This window comes from Microsporum canis, genomic scaffold, assembly GCF_000151145.1.
Source record: "Microsporum canis CBS 113480 supercont1.1 genomic scaffold, whole genome shotgun sequence".
NCBI lineage: Eukaryota > Fungi > Ascomycota > Eurotiomycetes > Onygenales > Arthrodermataceae > Microsporum > Microsporum canis.
The window spans coordinates 1194131-1210965 of NW_003299169.1; the positions used below are offsets into that span (position 1 = coordinate 1194131).

At 46.5% G+C, this 16835-nt stretch overlaps 8 protein-coding genes across 8 annotated transcripts; 5 read left to right on the plus strand and 3 right to left on the minus strand.

The window, feature by feature from the left end:
- Nucleotides 1–347: 347 nt before the first annotated feature.
- On the minus strand, nucleotides 348–2210 carry MCYG_00437 (alpha-1,2-mannosyltransferase alg-11; the record flags this gene model as incomplete). Its single annotated transcript, XM_002850287.1, has 3 exons — nucleotides 348–1595; nucleotides 1652–1787; nucleotides 1855–2210. 3 exons carry the CDS (start codon nucleotides 2208–2210, stop codon nucleotides 348–350), a joined length of 1740 nt encoding a protein of 579 aa, XP_002850333.1.
- Nucleotides 2211–2586: 376 nt separating this feature from the next.
- MCYG_00438 (inner membrane protein COX18) lies at nucleotides 2587–3597 on the plus strand (the record flags this gene model as incomplete). The annotated part of the gene is made up of 2 exons (XM_002850288.1): nucleotides 2587–2761; nucleotides 2834–3597. 2 exons carry the CDS (start codon nucleotides 2587–2589, stop codon nucleotides 3595–3597), a joined length of 939 nt encoding a protein of 312 aa, XP_002850334.1.
- An 800-nt stretch (nucleotides 3598–4397) lies between these two features.
- On the minus strand, nucleotides 4398–6312 carry MCYG_00439 (phophatase 2C family protein; the record flags this gene model as incomplete). The annotated part of the gene is made up of 3 exons (XM_002850289.1): nucleotides 4398–4509; nucleotides 4567–5577; nucleotides 5639–6312. The coding sequence occupies 3 exons, from the start codon at nucleotides 6310–6312 to the stop codon at nucleotides 4398–4400; spliced, it is 1797 nt and encodes a 598-aa protein (XP_002850335.1).
- Nucleotides 6313–6628: 316 nt separating this feature from the next.
- Nucleotides 6629–8814, plus strand: MCYG_00440 (Nulp1-pending protein; the record flags this gene model as incomplete). The annotated part of the gene is made up of 2 exons (XM_002850290.1): nucleotides 6629–7499; nucleotides 7553–8814. The coding sequence occupies 2 exons, from the start codon at nucleotides 6629–6631 to the stop codon at nucleotides 8812–8814; spliced, it is 2133 nt and encodes a 710-aa protein (XP_002850336.1).
- Nucleotides 8815–9209: 395 nt separating this feature from the next.
- MCYG_00441 (vacuolar membrane PQ loop repeat protein) lies at nucleotides 9210–10380 on the plus strand (the record flags this gene model as incomplete). The annotated part of the gene is made up of 5 exons (XM_002850291.1): nucleotides 9210–9305; nucleotides 9357–9940; nucleotides 10004–10053; nucleotides 10108–10166; nucleotides 10228–10380. The coding sequence occupies 5 exons, from the start codon at nucleotides 9210–9212 to the stop codon at nucleotides 10378–10380; spliced, it is 942 nt and encodes a 313-aa protein (XP_002850337.1).
- Nucleotides 10381–10512: 132 nt separating this feature from the next.
- On the minus strand, nucleotides 10513–11456 carry MCYG_00442 (60S acidic ribosomal protein P1; the record flags this gene model as incomplete). Its single annotated transcript, XM_002850292.1, has 4 exons — nucleotides 10513–10788; nucleotides 10890–11028; nucleotides 11111–11188; nucleotides 11322–11456. The coding sequence occupies 4 exons, from the start codon at nucleotides 11388–11390 to the stop codon at nucleotides 10742–10744; spliced, it is 333 nt and encodes a 110-aa protein (XP_002850338.1).
- A 389-nt stretch (nucleotides 11457–11845) lies between these two features.
- MCYG_00443 (conserved hypothetical protein) lies at nucleotides 11846–13632 on the plus strand (the record flags this gene model as incomplete). Its single annotated transcript, XM_002850293.1, has 7 exons — nucleotides 11846–12062; nucleotides 12208–12227; nucleotides 12375–12653; nucleotides 12728–12894; nucleotides 12952–13165; nucleotides 13218–13403; nucleotides 13474–13632. The coding sequence occupies 7 exons, from the start codon at nucleotides 11846–11848 to the stop codon at nucleotides 13630–13632; spliced, it is 1242 nt and encodes a 413-aa protein (XP_002850339.1).
- A 483-nt stretch (nucleotides 13633–14115) lies between these two features.
- Nucleotides 14116–16578, plus strand: MCYG_00444 (aconitate hydratase; the record flags this gene model as incomplete). The annotated part of the gene is made up of 2 exons (XM_002850294.1): nucleotides 14116–14154; nucleotides 14215–16578. The coding sequence occupies 2 exons, from the start codon at nucleotides 14116–14118 to the stop codon at nucleotides 16576–16578; spliced, it is 2403 nt and encodes an 800-aa protein (XP_002850340.1).
- Between the last annotated feature and the right edge of the window lie 257 nt (nucleotides 16579–16835).

Sequence of the window (16835 nt, forward strand, 5' to 3'; positions counted from 1 at the left end):
TTCTGTTAACTGGGAAGATGTCGCATTGAGAGTTGCTGGTGGGACAAGAACCAGCTTTAGTAGTGGTGTGTATATATGTCTGTAGATGAGCTAAGTCTTATTAATGCGATCTATCAGAGCACTGTAGCCAATGGAAACCCCTCAGACATGGCCAGGCTGGATGACCAGTCTTTCTAACATTCAAATGTTACTGGATCCCGGAAAGGCCAGAGAGGGTCCGTACCGTGGGGGTTATCGGGGAACTGCGGTCTTTTGTTCGGTTGTCCTTGGTTCTCTCTGTTTGGCACACTCTTCTTCATGTATATGTGATACCTGATTGGTCTCCTCGGCCAAATGGAGGCAGAACCCTATATGTTGCTGGTGCGTCTCACCTGTAGGTCAACCAATTTCTCCATCTCACATAGCCATTTCGTCTCAAACTGCTGCCCAGAGAACCTTTGCGCGGACTTCCTTGCTCTTAATCTCATGGCAAGCTTCTCTGCCTCCGGCAGAGCCAACGCGGCCTCGAACGCAGCTGCAAATTCAACCTCAGTTGTAGCGTGGAACCCAGTAGCCCCTTCGTCATCCAGGTCTACGACAATATCTTGCTTTGGCCCACCTGAGTCATGCACAACACTAATTAGGCCGGCAGCCTGGTACTCTACAACCCCGATACCAAAGTGCTCGTTCCACATAGCATTAACGCCAATAGAAGACTTTCTGAGGTTTTCTATGACTGTTGGCCAGCTGGCATCGCAGAGAAAAGTCGTGTTGTCACGGATCCGTAATTCGTGGGCTAATAAACGGAGGTTGTAGATGTGAGTTTCATCAGAGGTTTGGTGGCGGACTGAACCGATAAGAATAAGCTGAGGTGAACTGGAGGGGCTTTCATCCTTGTCGATACTAGACTTGCCATCCTTGACGCGTCTGCTCTCAGCTGTGGCTTTGTATTGTTTTAGAAACCGTGCAAAAGCGTGAAGAATAAGTGCGTGGTTCTTCTCTGGGCGAAATTGAGCTATATAAAGAATAGCAGGCTGTCGAATGTCTCTCTCACTCTTGAGGTCGATTATTATGGTCTCAAGATCGGAAACCGCAACGGGAGGGAAAACTACACTAGCCGTTTGATATTGATTTCCCCGTCTCCGTCTCGACGGTAGCCAAAGGCTCTGGATATGTGCAGATGTCCAGGACGAATTGCACATAACGACGTCAATAGTGGACCCTACCCAACCGTAAAGCCGTGCAAACGCGTGCCAATAGCGCCTTTTGACGATTCCTTTCCATCCCTTTCCCGCCCCTGAATTTAGGCCTTTGAAGCCTGATGCATCGTCCAAGGATTCGAGCATGTCGGTCGAAATGGTAGGGTAATGCACGTACGACCCCGTGGGAACTTTTGGGAAAAGATAATGAGATAACGCCGAGGCAAAAGCGTATCCCATTGTATCGATAAATATATCGGGTACGAGAAGGGTAAATGCATCATGTGCCAATACTAGCGAGCCTATCGATTGCCCGAGGAGTGTGAAATGGGGCCATGTGCTACTTAAAACATACTTCCGCGTGGATAGATAGAGGAACACGACCGTGGGAGGGTGTAGTCGAATATTAAACCGTCTCTATTTGACCATTAGCGGGCTGAACGTAGAATAGCTTGGGAATGATGGTACCCCACCTCTATGTTCTTCAACATTGTTGTTTTATCCACATCATGATCGCCGGTGTATACAGCGCATATCGCTTTTGGCCACCTCTTCTGAAAAGCATCTATAGCTGCCCATAGTACTCGTTCACCTCCGCCTCCGGCGTTGCTGCATTGCTGCATCAGCTATCTGTTTCTATTACTCCGCAGGTGCGGGGGACAAGGGTGCGCCTCACCAGAATGGGTGGAAGAACCCAACAATGCCAGCCCAATCGTTATGATTTCTTCCATCGCCACTCAATTTTGACGAGCTCCCTCCATTATCTCCTCCGTCTTTGTCAACGGTCTCCCAGTCTTCCTCTTCCACTTTGGAACCTGCGGCATGTCTAGCTCTCCGGGACCTGTAATCCTCTTCCTCCACCCGCACACGAGCTCGAATCAACGCCCTCCTAGCTTCAGACTTCTTCTGGTTGAGATAACCGAGACCTTGGAGAATTGACCGCACGATATAGCCTGCTAAGGTGGGAGTAAAGATGACAAGGGCAACTAGTGCCACCAGTGTTGCAAAGGCCGATGACACGAGAGAAAGCATTGTAACACAATCTCTAGACACAGCTGGATGCCAGGAATAATCAACTTCAGTTACCAAGCCATAGCCAAAAGAAACGAATGAATTGTATCTACCAGGATAGCTCCCTATATCATAAATGTATATCGACAACTATTCGAGGAGTTCCTAACTTGTCCAACTTGCCCTTATCGAATGAAGCTGACTAAGCATTTGACGGATAAAATTAATCCGAATTCTCATTGTTTGCACTGTTTGATCTAATAAGAGCTTCAGATAATAAGACGAAGATATGAATTATCAACGACCAGCTTGTTGGATACAATGCTGGCCGGACTCTGGAGTATCGTTCTAAAGCTCTGTTCTTTCGTTTCTACTCTTCATCCTCTAACTATTCAAGATGACTTTCCGACAATCTACTCTTAGTTTTATAACTTTACGGTCATTAAGACATCATCACCCTTCCATTTCATTACCTACCAAACGAAGCTTCCACGCATCGAATCCGAACCGAATTATCGATAGCTCTGTTCTTATTGCTCATGATATTATACAAGGATTTCACTCTGCCACTGGTTTGCCTTGGGTATTGTCAATTCCGCTTACAGCAATTACGGTGCGATGTTGTGTTGCTTTACCTCTTCAAGTCTGGTCGCTATTAAAGGCTCAGCAATTGCAAAAGCTTAACCCGCTTCTCATTACCTGGAGCAGAGTCTTTCAGAAGAAAGCAATGGATAAATCAGTCATAGAAGGCAAGCACCTTTCTCCAATAGCAGTAGAAGCTGTCTGGCAACGCGATCTACGGATAAAGAAGAAGGAGCTATATAAGAGATGGAAAATTCGTCCCTGGGCAAGCTATGCCAGTTTCTTACAACTTCCTGTATGGCTTGCTATGATGGAGAGCTTGCGGCGAATGGTCGGAATGTCAGGAGGACTCCTTTCTATCATTCAGTCGTGGATCGAATCTAAAGTAGACGGTGCACCAATTATCCAGATCGAACCATCTATGGCAATGGAAGGTGCTCTTTGGTTCCCCGACCTTCTTGCGGCCGATCCCACACATGCTCTTCCCATTATCCTTGCAGCCACCATGTTCACCAACGTCACCTGGGGTTGGAAGGTTAAGTCTGCTGCTGAGATCTCGATGATGCGGCGAGGCGAAGCTATTCGAGAAAGGGCGCTCAAGCTTTTAAAGCGAATTTTACAGGGACTGTCGATATGGCTGGCACCAGTTATGATATCCTCTGGAGCACCGGCTGGCTTGTTAATTTACTGGATCTCAAGCTCCACTTTCGCGACTGCGCAGACTCAAATAGTTCGCAGATTTATGCGGACTAAGGCACCACCAGCACCTTGTCGTGAAAAAAGCGTTGGGAGCATCCATAATAAGGCAACCACAATGTCAAAATGAAAATTGGACCAATTGATATTTGTCTATAATTTCTCTCTAAACGGTAACCTTTACTGAGTTGACCAAGGCCTCAAGATCCCTGTTACATCCTCTCTTGAGACCTAAATCTTCAAGCCAGAAGGGACCCATGGCAACCCACGAGCATATCAGCACTAGTGAATATACAGAGACACATGAATACAATTATTGAAGATATAATCTCGAAGGCTAAGGGAGGTCTTCGTATAAATAACTTTGGAGCTCCCTTATCTCGGAATGTTACCTACTCCCTAACGAAGAAAGCACTTGGGCCAGCCAGCTGCATGATAGAAATGAGGTGGTCAAAGAGAGTATCAATAAGTCGCAAGCCTTATTTACAACCGAAACCGTGTTTGGGACATTATATTGGGTGGCTGAAGCCATTATTCGACGAATAAGTCACCTACCAACGGCTACATTGCACTCGTACTCAGTATAGTAGGGATATTGAAGCACTATATTGTTGACAAATAATATTTATTTCCCTACGATGCATATCTTAATAGGTTCAGAACATAATTCTTGCCAATGCTGCCGTCAACTCTATCGTTTATATGATGAAGTGTGATAATGAAAAGACATGGGACAGAAAATGCACACACAAGTTTGAACGATGAGTGAATAGTACCTATACGTAGTATTGCGAATAAGAAACTTAGTGTCTAGGATATTGAATATGAGCACAACCTAACCGGGTCTTAACACCAAATATACAACTTGAAACTCCATGGCATGTGATAACAAAATATACAAGCCTAGAGAGGTAGGCAGAGTTTGAATTATTAAAGCTTTGGGGGTATCTTGTGTACTGAAGCACTTGCTTCTTGGTTTACACTGACCGCACCATTGTTTTCACCTTCACCGAAAAAGATAACCTCAACTGTCAGGTCGTCACTACAGGCATTTCATATTAGTATTTATCCGTATATTGAAGTAAAATGTGGAACATACCGGTATCTCCTCGAGTATGGGCTAGGAAGGGTAAGAAGAGCGCAAATAAGTTCTTTGTTTTTTCCGCCTAGTGCATTTCGAATCAAATGTGTGGCCGCGTTCTTGTCTTCGACAACAAAACGGTTGGTATCTTGAGGGATGTCGTATTGCAGTTGACGGATGGGCAATCGTTGGCCAGATTGCTTTTCCCTAGACTCCGTCTCAACAGGCAAAGTTCCATTAGTGCTGAACCAGCTCTTCATCCAGCCTCCCATTCCATCCTTTCCACCAGACTTTTGATGTTCGATCCACTGCCCAACTAAGCCAACAACTTCTTCATTACTTAACATCTCCCATAAGCCATCCGTGGCCAGTACCAGGAAATCACCTTTTGTGGGGTCGATTTTCGTAGTGGTAATGATGGGCTCTGCGGTAACATAAGGAGGAGACTTTAAGAGTTGGTTGGGCGTGCGTCCAAAGAAGTGTCGTTTGATCTTCTCTTGGGTTTTCCGCTGCCACTTATATGCAGCATCGCCGAAGGCACGACTGGGTTCAAGACCACCAAGGATTCTTCCATTACGAACAACGTTGTCTTCTCCAGGGTGTTCGGCACGTAATCGTTCGGCTTCAGACTCTGTGCCTCCGGTTTGGTCTTCTGATAGTGGGATAGCGGACCATTTTCCGTTTGACGATCTGCGCCCGAGAACAGCTCGGGAGTCACCAGTACAGGCAACACGTACCAGCTTTGACCTGCTGTCGTAAAATGCAAGGAGGGCACATGACCCAGAAAGGGCTGGAGCAAGAAGCTCTGCCGCAACAGTTTTTGAGTTAGCTTTGACAACCTTTTCTACACTTTCAATCACTATTTCGTGATCCAGTCGTAGGAAACCAGTTTTGATAGCTGCGTCGATCGCTTCGGGGCTAGGGTATGGGAAGGCAAGATTCGTAGCTGCTGACTTATAAGTAGCATTAAGTTCGCGAGCAACATAAGAAATTAGAGTCTGTCTTAATTTTGCGGAAGTTGTCCATCCACTAAAACGGGTTAGCTATATATATCTGCACAGTTGGTAAATGAAAGAGGTGAGGGTCTTACGAATGGCCGTCAAAGACACCCCAGAAGTTCCAGTCACTTGTTGGCGCTCCATTCTCCGTCGCCTTAACAGAGCTCGGCACCTCCACCACTTTCTCGGCATGATCATCCTCAATGGGATCGTTGCTAGGAAGCTGAGCTACATCATAGCGAACAACACCAGACCCACGCCCAACAAAGTAGGACTCCTCGTTCCGCCGAAGCCGTTCTGTGGCCTGCTCAGGCGTAAGCATTCCCACGACCCTCTCTCCAGAGTTATCTGTCCGCTTCGAAACTGGTTGATCCACACTTGTAGTGGTATAAAACTGGTCACTTTCCACCTGAACTCCTGAGAATGACGGCGATACTATTGCCGTATTCGATGGAGTGTGAATAGAGCTGGATAATGTCGTGTTGACCCCGGAAACAGCACTGGATTCAGAGCCTCCAGTATATGCATACCACGCTCCCGTGGCCACGAGACTGGAAGCAAAGGCCAGAGACAAGTTTCTAAATATCATGGATGACTGAAGGACAACAGCTGGACGTGGTATCGTAGTTCTGGAAGTTGCAAACCCCCGGGGACCTAAATCATGACTCCGGGAGGAAACGTGAGGTAAGTTGACTGCCCTAAAACATGACCTTCGTAGTGGGTACCGGCGCGCGGTTCGAAAGGCATGGGCGACCACTCGACGCATCTGAGCATGGGATATCGGTCTGCAGGTTAATGATAGCAACTGCAGTTGTTGCTTGAAGCTTCTATCTTCTTCTTCTTCTTCTTTTTCTCTTGTTGTACTTGATTATGGCTGATATAAATTTCTAGGATGTCCATTCCAAGTAAAGTTACTAGATAGATGAATAGCCCCGTGATAATAAGATGACATAAGCATAAAGACTAACCTGATTAGTGCTCCGCAATTGATAAAAGCGATTTGGACTTATTACTATCAAAAATATTCATCCGAATCATTGTTCCTTATGTTATTATTTATTTCGTCTTAGTTAAGAGTGAAAATGTCGTCTAGAGCTCTGCGGAAATTACAAAAACAAAAGGAAGTCCAAAATTTAGAGGTTCAAGATGACTCGGAAGACAGTGAACCACCTGTCTCAATATCCCGGCCAAAGATCAATGCTTTTGATCTATTAGGTGGCAAGGACGATGATAATGAGAATGAATCTGATGAAGAAAATCCTCCTACTGAAGAGAGCCAACAGCCTGGCCCACCGTTGGAGGTTTCAAAACCCACAAGCAGCAAGAAGAGGAGAAAGAAGAACAAGAAACAGCAGGCAAAAAAAAGCGCAGACCTGGCTGATACGAAAACTTTTAACTCTGAGGCCCCGGAAGCTGATGAGATAGACATTGCCCTTGAAGCTTTAGCTCTTAAACATCCTTCACAATCCGAGGACCCGAATCACAAATCAGGAGGGGCCCATAATGACTCCATCGAGCAGGAATTATGCGCGCTCCTAGAAATAGATGCCAAGAAGCTTGTTGCTATGAATGAAATGAAAAGACTCTTCGGAAATGCTGCTGTGGAAAACCGGGCTTCCCCATCCGAAAATCCGTCTGGAAACCGGAGACGAGATCGGAATAGGCGTGCTCTGGACTTGGGAGCTGCTCTGACAGGGCGATACAGCCCTGCAAGCCGAGGTCAGGATCTCTCAGGTGTAGCACTACGTAAAAATGTGCTTATGCAAGGGAAAGCTGAGTGGCCCAAGGCGACAAGCGGGGGGCTAGGGATGGAAGTCGTTCAGAGGTCCTCTGGCGGTGTGGTTGAATATGAGATAGTCCATAATAAAGCTTATAAGGATGTCCAGCGTCAGTTTGACATGTGTGTGGAGTCCATGCAACCTGAAAGAATGATCGAGTTGCTTCAGTATAACCGTGAGTGGTCCCTGATTCCTTTTTTTTGTTACAACTGCTTACATGACTCAAAGCCTACCATATATCAACATTACTACAGGTTTCTGAGATTGCAAAACATCAAGGGGACCATGCTGTATCTGCTGATCTCTTAGAAAGGGCTTTATTTAACATAGGACGTTCGGCTCAATCTTCCTTTGGGAACAGTTTAAAAGAGGGCAAAGCTAGGCTGGATTTTACCATTAAGGAGAACCGTGAGTTATGGCTTGCAGGATGGAGGTACGTTATTAACCTGGGAATGAAAGGTACCTGGAAAACAGCATATGAATGGACTAAATTACTCCTGAGCCTTGACCCGGATGACCCATACTGTCTAAGCTTGATTATCGATCATATCGCCATAAGGGCAAGAGAACTAGAACATTTTGTCGACTTGTGTCTATACCCTAGTTTCAGAGAACGGTGGCAATCGTTTCCTAACATTCAGTGCTCCCTTGGCCTGGCGTACATGTATTTGAAAAAACCAAAGGAGTGCAGAGAGGTCCTTCATTCTGCCATCGCTCGATATCCGTGGATATTCTGCCGTCTTACCCAAGAACTAAATATATCGCCCGTGCCAAAAGCCATTTGGGGTGCTCAGGCACCTAGCAAAGCTTACGAATTGCTTTGTGAACTTTACATAGCTCGCGCCAAAGACATATGGAATACTCCCGAGGCAACCTCTCTCTTGGTCGAGGTTGCTGATTCTCTAGTGGCACCTGAGAAACCCCCCAAAGCACCAGAGGTATCACAGGACATGGCACGGCATGTTATACTATCAGACATATCATCAGTAACGGCCCACCTCCCACGCCATTTCACCATCCGACAAATATCGGCTTCGGATCCCCTACCGCCAAATGAGGCGGGGTTGTCTACTGTTCGCGCGGCATCTATGATGGACGAAGTGCTTCAACTATTTGGCGCAAACGAACCAGACCATATTCAAACCGGCCACCAAAACCATGAACATACCCCTGAGGATGACGACACCGACTCAGCGGAAGAATTAGATATGGCAGAGGTGTATCTTCCTCCGTCGCAAGCACCTGAATGGCTATCGGCTGAAGGGGCGGATGAGCTTGCAGGATTCTTCAGTGTCAATGGCGTGGATCCGGGAAATTGGGAGGAGGACGTAGATATGACGCCTGTTCAGCGCTGGGTGAGAATCCTCCGGCGTCTAGACAGGCGGGATTGGCACCGGATCATCTCCTCCGTAACTGCAGGACTAGGTTCATCTGCCGAAATGGTTGAGTTGGTCCTTATTGAGGAACTAGAACGGCAAACCAGCACATAGTTAAGCAATAGATATGACGGCTTTATGAATATGACTTGTGCACAGCGTCTGTTGCTGAGACTTCGCATGTCTAAGACAAAAAACTGAAGCAACGCCAAGGCGAGACTATTTCGATGACGCATCAAGACAGAAACTTATTTTTCCGTTCTTTAATCCAAGTTCTTATCAGAAGTGGCGCTATAACTAACCGACGGGAGGAACTCGTGCGATTCACTATTTAATGCCTGCTGCTTTTGCGTTTCCCACGAGATGTTAGAGCTGTGCAGAGCGTGTTTATACAGCGAGCATCGAGTTTGCAGCAAGTGGAAGCTAGCTCTTTAGGTTAACCAGTTGAGTAACTAGCACAGCTTTGCTTGCTTGCAACTAAAAAAAAAAAAAAAGGAAAGGAAATAAAAATGCTCGACAGCTTCGATTCTATCCCATTGACCTATCGAGAGACAGCTTCAGGGATTCTGGGCTCGATATCTCTTGCTTGCTGGATATTTCTTCTGGTGAGCCCTCCCCACATTGTTTACCAGCTTCCCTAGCTAACACGCATAAAGGTCCCTCAGTTGGTCGAAAACTACAAAAACGGAAACGCCAAAGCTATATCCTTCACCTTTATCCTCGTCTGGTTTGTAGGGGATATTGCCAACCTGGTAGGGAGTCTGTGGGCCAAGCTGGTTCCCGTAGTGGTCGCTATAGCCATTTACTTCTGCATTGCGGATGGAGTTTTGATATGCCAGTGCATATATTATAATGAGAGAGTTTCTCAACAGACAGCAAGACGTACTTCGAGCTATACAGACCACGACGATGAGGGAGAAGTTGCACCCCAGCCGACAACACCCCTGTTGAGTCGACGGATGAGTGAGAATCTCGGATTACCTGGCAGAAGAAGGTTGGACAGCAACCAGTCTAGCCGTGACCCCTTGGTAAAGATGTTGGAAGAGGACGAGCCTAGGAGCACATGGGCTAAGAATACGTTGAGTCTCCTGGGTATATGTGCAGCGGGAACTGCTGGCTGGGTAATTGCCTGGAAAACTGGAGCGTGGAAGCCGACTCCAATACATAATATTGGAAACCCAATCGAAATGGCTGTTGGAGCTCAGATCGTTGGGTATTTCAGTGCATTGTGCTATCTAGGGTGAGATTTGGATGGCTCTGCAGATATTATACATAACAAGCCTACTAACTAACCTCTGCATAGTGCACGAATCCCACAGATTATTAAAAATTATCGAGAAAAGTCTTGTGAAGGTGAGTATTATTGAACATGAAGAAAACAAGGTTGAGACTGACATCCAAGGGTAGGACTGTCCCTTTTATTCTTCGTCTTTTCTTTACTTGGCAACGCTACGTATGGTGCAGGGGTGAGTAGTTATTTCGGGCTTTTTTTTTTTCAAGGTTTCAAGTTTGCTGACAAGCTGCTAGATATTGTTCCACTCTACGGAAAAAGAGTACTTCTTAACAAACCTGCCGTGGCTCATGGGGTCACTTGGTACCATTGTCGAAGATATTGTGATTTTTTTCCAATTCCGCATATACGCCGTGCCAGAAGAATTGTCTACTTCGACGGTAGTCTAGCTTCAATGTATTTTATTTATCCATTTCCTTTGGCAGGCCTTGCAGCAGTCCCAAAGGACAACAGAGACTGTCCCTGAGATAAGCAGAGAAGATATCCAAGACTATGGCGCACAATTCACGTTTCTTTTTTTAAGATTAATCTGGCAGCTGGGAATTTTTTCATCACGACATGACATGGTAAAAAAGATGAAAGGAAAATATCTCTCATTCATAAGGTATTTGCGCCACCCAATGACTGGTTTCTATTAGAAGATTCTGATCCGGCAATAGGTGGCACGACCGTTTCCGCAAGCGCCTCGTGTTGTGCATCCATCTTTTATGAATATGGGTACAAGGGAATAAAAGAGTCGTAAGAAGAATTTTAATCGAAAAGACCGAAACCCATGTCCTCGTCGGACTCTTCGGCCTCTGTATATTGTGGAAAATATATTGTTAGTAAAACTCGTTTACTGGGACGCCAAACCGAAACAAGGAAAGGGCTTAGGGAAATAGGACGGATTTCAACATACCCTCGGCCTTCTCTTCTTCAGCTGGGGCGGCCTCAGTTGCGGCAGCACCGCCAGCAGCAGGAGCACCACCGGCTGGGGCAGCACCACCACCGGAACCAACGTTGACTAGGAGATCCTTCAAGTTCTTGCCATCAAGAGCCTTTATTCCAAAGGCAATATTCCCAGTTAGTATGTATTCACTGTTAAATCCTGGGTGATCTGGATATTTATATCAAATATACCTTGGCGAAGAGGGAGGTCCAGATAGGTTCGACATCGGTCACACCAGCGGCCTTGAGGAGGGTTTGGAGCTTGTCGGACTATGAGAGTATACACCGTCAGTTCAGCTATTGCTTCTCTTTCTTTCTTTCTTCTCCCAGTATATCAATTTGACCTGCGAACTGTGCGCAACCAAAAGGAGAGACTTTGGAATGTATCCGGGGCTGCGCTCACAGTGATCTCGATGTCCTCATCGGCGAGGATGAGGGCGGCGTAAGAGACGGCGAGCTCGGCGGAAGACATTGTGCAAAAGGTATGTCTGACGGATGCGAATCTATCTCTGTTCAAGGAGTTGAAGGGAGTCGTTCGGTGCGATGTCGAAGAATGTCACGGCGAAAACTGCTTTTCATCATCAAAATCCACCAGTTCTTTTTTTTTTTTCGTGTGTGCAAAACTTAGCTCGCTTATCGAATCACGTGAATGGACCGTGCGTTTCATACGAGTCACGTGGTATCCCCACCAAAATAAATGCATACACATCAAACAAGACAAACAAGAGCCACCAGGTGCAAACATGCCCATCACGGCCCCGCCCAATCGGTCCTCCAGAGAAGAAGAAAAGAGACCAGCGAAGGCGTTGCTTAATGCAAGTATATACATACATATCAAGGAGGGAAGCAGGAAAAAAGGACCAGCAGGAAACTAAATCATCTCTAACACGGCTAATACGGCTTAAGACCCGAAAATAAGTGCAGAACATGGCAGATTCCCCCGCCGTCTTTGCCCCGGTTGACCCGGAAGAAGAGCCCATACTCGAGCGCCTCATCGCCATACGGGATGGCCTAGTGCTTATCAAACAAGACAAATCTACCTATGTTAAATCTCATGATGTTATTCCCTTCTATGATCAGGCTATCGAGCAGGTACAGCTGTTGAATGAGCTTCGATCAGGCCGCAGAGTAGCTCAGAACAGAGGTAAGAATCTATGCGGTGGCTGTTTTTTTAAACATCACCAGGGGTGAGACCTCTTTGCAACCAGTTGGCTAACGAATCCCTAGTTGATAACGTCCTGGATGATTGCTTTCAATTAATTTCCTTATTATTTCTTACTGTGGGGAAGAACAACGAGGCACCGGCAGTGTATGTATATATATCCCTAGACCGTCCCATAGTAAACCTGTCGCGGCTAATTGTCCACCTTTTAAGATATTCCATGGCCTCTACTATCAAGGTAACGCTCTAAAACATATTACCTGGTTGATGGCTCTTGTTAACAGCTTTGTTCAGCGGCTATTGGACCACCTTAAAGAGGCATCTTTTTTCAGCCAAAAGGACCTCGATTCGATAAGCGGTACACTCGACAGTGTGGAAAGCAATATTAGCCGCGGCCAGAATACATATTCACCTCATCTGCTCAAACTCCTGGAAACTAGGCTAGAGAGCTGCCGCTCTCAATTAGCAGAACTACAGCATGAGCTTTCCTTGCTTTCCCCAGAGCTCACTCCGACACACGAAACCCTAGTGTCCATATTACGATCTACTTCTGCAGCAAACACAAGGTCAAAGGTACGCAGCTCATCCGACCCCACCGTCATACTGATGGTTTGTGTGCTTAGATGCATGCTGACGTCACGTTCTAGTTTTCCGCCTCTGAGGTGCTTGGTTTCAAAGACCAGCTAAATGGGATCAAGTCTAAAATGGTAGACGGAAATTTTGTTGCCGCAGATGGATCTGTTCCCGCCGGTCAGGAGATAGTGAAGAGCCTGCTAGAAAAATGCTTTAGATGGTCCGATATCGTACTTGAACGGTAAGATGTGACGTTTGCCTTATTATCAGGGTACCGTATAGCTAACACTTCCAATAGACAAGGACGGATCAACGAAGCTTTCTTGGATTACTATAATCAACTGATTGACATTAGAAACCAGCTTGACCGTTTGTCCATGACACACGCATGGTCGTTACGCGAATCTGATCTTTACATGTATCAAAGGAAACTGAACAAAATCGATGAATGTCGAGTGGACGGTAATTTTTTGGATGTATCAGGGAAGCCAGCCGACCTACATGCGCAAAGGGTATGTTTATCCAATCTTGTACTAGTTTATTATACTAATATAACCGAATCAGACCCTTCTTTATCTCATTCGACGGAGCTATGCGTTGATTTATGGCCTCCTTGTCTCTTCCGAGCCAGTATCGGAAGCACTATTGCCAATTTATAATCAACTACAGACATTGAGGAAATGTTTAATAGAGGTTAAGGAGTCGGGTGGTGTATCAAGCGCCAGGGAACTCTACCCATATAGCATGAAAGTGGGTCATGTTCCATATATATATATATATATATCTTTGGGTGTATAACAGATGCTAACCGTTGCCATAGCTTAACTCCATTGACAACATGCGAGTTGAAGGAAAATTCTACATTGGTTCTGACCTCCCCGAGGGCCAAGGGGGCATCAATGAGCTTCTTGCGGAATGTTATGACCTCTGTTACGACTTGCGGGCGGATGCAGAGGACGCATCCTCGCCACAGCCATGATCAAGCAAAGGTCGATTTACCCCGTACAGGCTCCGCTATAATACCACTAGTTCACCCTGTGTTTACTCCCAGGCGTTTGGCTACAAGTTGATATGACCTCCGTTTTTGTCTTGTTCTATGCCGTGTATGATGACTCTTCTCTTTCCCCTTTTACATATTTTGAAAAGCAGTTGGAACATATTTTGCAGAAATTTCATTTCCTCCGGGGGTTGACTTCACCCGGGCGTCACTATTCTATACACACCGTTCACGTCCATAGATATACAAGGTGTGGTTCTGATCATTCTCATCGTTGGGAAAAAAATTAATACCAAAACTTTTTGAAGTTCAAGAAAATGGCCGATGTCGGCATTTAGACTTTTAGCTCCATCCGGCCAATGACGTGCGAGATAAAAATGTATTCGGGATAAGTTGGAGATTTTTTTGTACCTTCGACCAAGAGAACATATAAAACTGTCCAGTCACAAGAGGAGGTCATCAGCGATGCAGGTTCTCCGCCAGCGTTGCGCAGCTGGGTCTACGGTATGTTCGTTCAATTGCTCCTCCTGGTGAAAGAAACTTTGCTAACCCTGCAAGCAATAGCTCACGCAATTGCCTCTCAGGCGCTCCGGGCTACAATATCGCGGCCTTGCGACAGTGACATCCTCTTCCATAGCACCCTCTCGCTCTCCGCCATATCCCAAGATCCTTAGCAAGCTAAACGAAGTCAGGAGAGTGCTAGGCGCATCAAGACCCCTGACTCTCGCCGAAAAGAACCTATATTCCCACCTTGATAATGTCGAAGAGTCATTGCTTACAGGCACGCAGAATGGTAAGGAGATTCGAGGTTGCGCCAACCTGAAGCTCAAACCTGATAGGGTTGCTATGCAAGATGCATCCGCACAGATGGCCCTTCTGCAGTTTATGTCTTGCGGTCTTCCATCGACGGCGGTTCCAGCTAGTATCCATTGCGACCACATGATTGTCGGAGAGAAGGGAGCCGACGTGGACCTTCCAGCGTCCATCAAGGGAAATAAAGAAGTCTTTGACTTTCTTGAGTCTGCTGCAAAGAAGTATGGGATTGAGTTCTGGCCTCCAGGCGCTGGAATCATTCACCAAACCGTGTTGGAAAACTATGCCGCACCTGGACTGCTGATGCTTGGTACCGACAGCCACACACCTAATGGCGGTGGTCTGGGCGCCATTGCCATTGGCGTAGGCGGTGCGGATGCCGTAGACGCTCTTGTTGATGCTCCATGGGAACTCAAGGCTCCTAAAATTCTAGGTGTGCGTCTCGAGGGTGCCCTCAACGGCTGGGCATCTCCAAAGGACATTATTCTCCACTTGGCTGGCAAGCTGACTGTTCGCGGTGGAACTGGGTTCATCATCGAATACCACGGCCCAGGCGTAGAAACACTCAGCTGTACTGGATTAGCCACAATTTGCAACATGGGTGCTGAAGTTGGTGCCACTACATCACTCTTCCCATTCTCACCTAGCATGATACCATACCTACAAGCTACAAATCGCTCCGAGATAGCCAAGACCGCATCAGAAATTGCATCCTTTGGCCCTCAGAACTTGCTTAGTGCTGACCCGAATGCCGAATACGATCAGCTTATTACGATTGACCTTTCTACTCTTGAGCCACATATCAATGGGCCTTTCACCCCTGACCTTTCTGTTCCCCTTTCAGCCTTTGCTAGTACAGTTCGCGAAAAGAAATGGCCCGAAACCTTTGGCGCTGGATTGATTGGAAGCTGTACTAACAGCTCCTACCAAGACATGACCCGTTCTGAAGACCTTGTTAAGCAGGCTTCTGCAGCCGGGCTTCGTCCAAAAGCCGATTTCTTCATCACCCCTGGGAGCGAGCAGATTCGAGCAACTCTAGAGCGTGATCAGACTCTATCTACGTTTTCGTCTGCTGGTGGCACAGTTCTTGCTAATGCATGTGGACCATGTATCGGGCAATGGAAACGAACTGACGGAGTGAAAAAGGGTGAACCTAATGCTATTCTTACATCGTACAACCGAAATTTCCGCGGTCGAAACGATGGTAACACCGCGACAATGAACTTTCTCGCGTCTCCAGAGATAGTTACGGCCATGTCCTATGCTGGTTCAACTACCTTTAACCCAATGACAGACTCTCTGACCACCCCTAGCGGGGAATCATTCAAATTTCAGGCACCTGTAGGCTCAGACCTTCCTTCTGCTGGGTTTGCGGCTGGAAATCCAGATTTCCAGCCCTCTGCTGCAGTACCAGACCCATCCGCCGTGGTCGTAGTATCACCCACATCTGACCGTCTTGCTCTCCTGGAGCCTTTTGAACCGTTCCCACCCAAAGACCTTACCTCTCTTCGGGTCCTTTACAAAGTCAAGGGACAGTGCACTACCGATACCATTTCTGCTGCCGGCCCATGGCTCAAATATAAAGGACATCTCCCTAATATTTCAGCAAACACCCTGATTGGAGCTATCAATGCTGCTACAGGTGAAACTAATGTCGCCTACGACCTTGATGGCAAGACCTACTCTATTCCAGACTTGGCCGAGAAATGGAAAAATGAAGGTAGCCAGTGGCTCGTAGTTGCTGAAGAAAACTACGGTGAAGGAAGTGCCCGAGAACATGCTGCTTTGCAACCTAGATATCTAGGCGGAAGAATCATCGTTGCAAAGTCCTTTGCTAGAATTCACGAAACGAATCTCAAGAAACAAGGTGTTGTGCCGCTGACATTCAAGGATAAGGCTGACTACGATAAGATCGATGCTTGTGATCAGGTTGATACTGTTGGCCTTTATGATGTATTAAACAATGATGGCCAAGGTGAAGTCACTCTGAAGGTGACCAAGAAGTCCAGCGGGAAAACGATTAATATTCCCGTCAAGCACACCTTAAGTAAAGACCAGTGCGGCTTCATCCTTGCCGGCAGTGCATTAAACCTTCTTGCTGCTAAATCGCGGTAGAACACTCGATTTCCCTTCCTCCAGACATAGTATTGATTTTTTTTTTTTGGTCTTAATTCATTCACAGGGCTTATACTAGTTTGGGCACTTTTGGTTATATCCGTTTAGCTTGTGACAATAGAATAGAATCCAATGGATTGGTGTATCCCAGTTTCTTGAATATTATGTTGCAGCTATTGCGGTGATGATACAGAAAGCTCAAGAAAATGGGGAAGAATACTTAAAGGCGACGGCCTCCGCCTCATTAAAATGGGCTT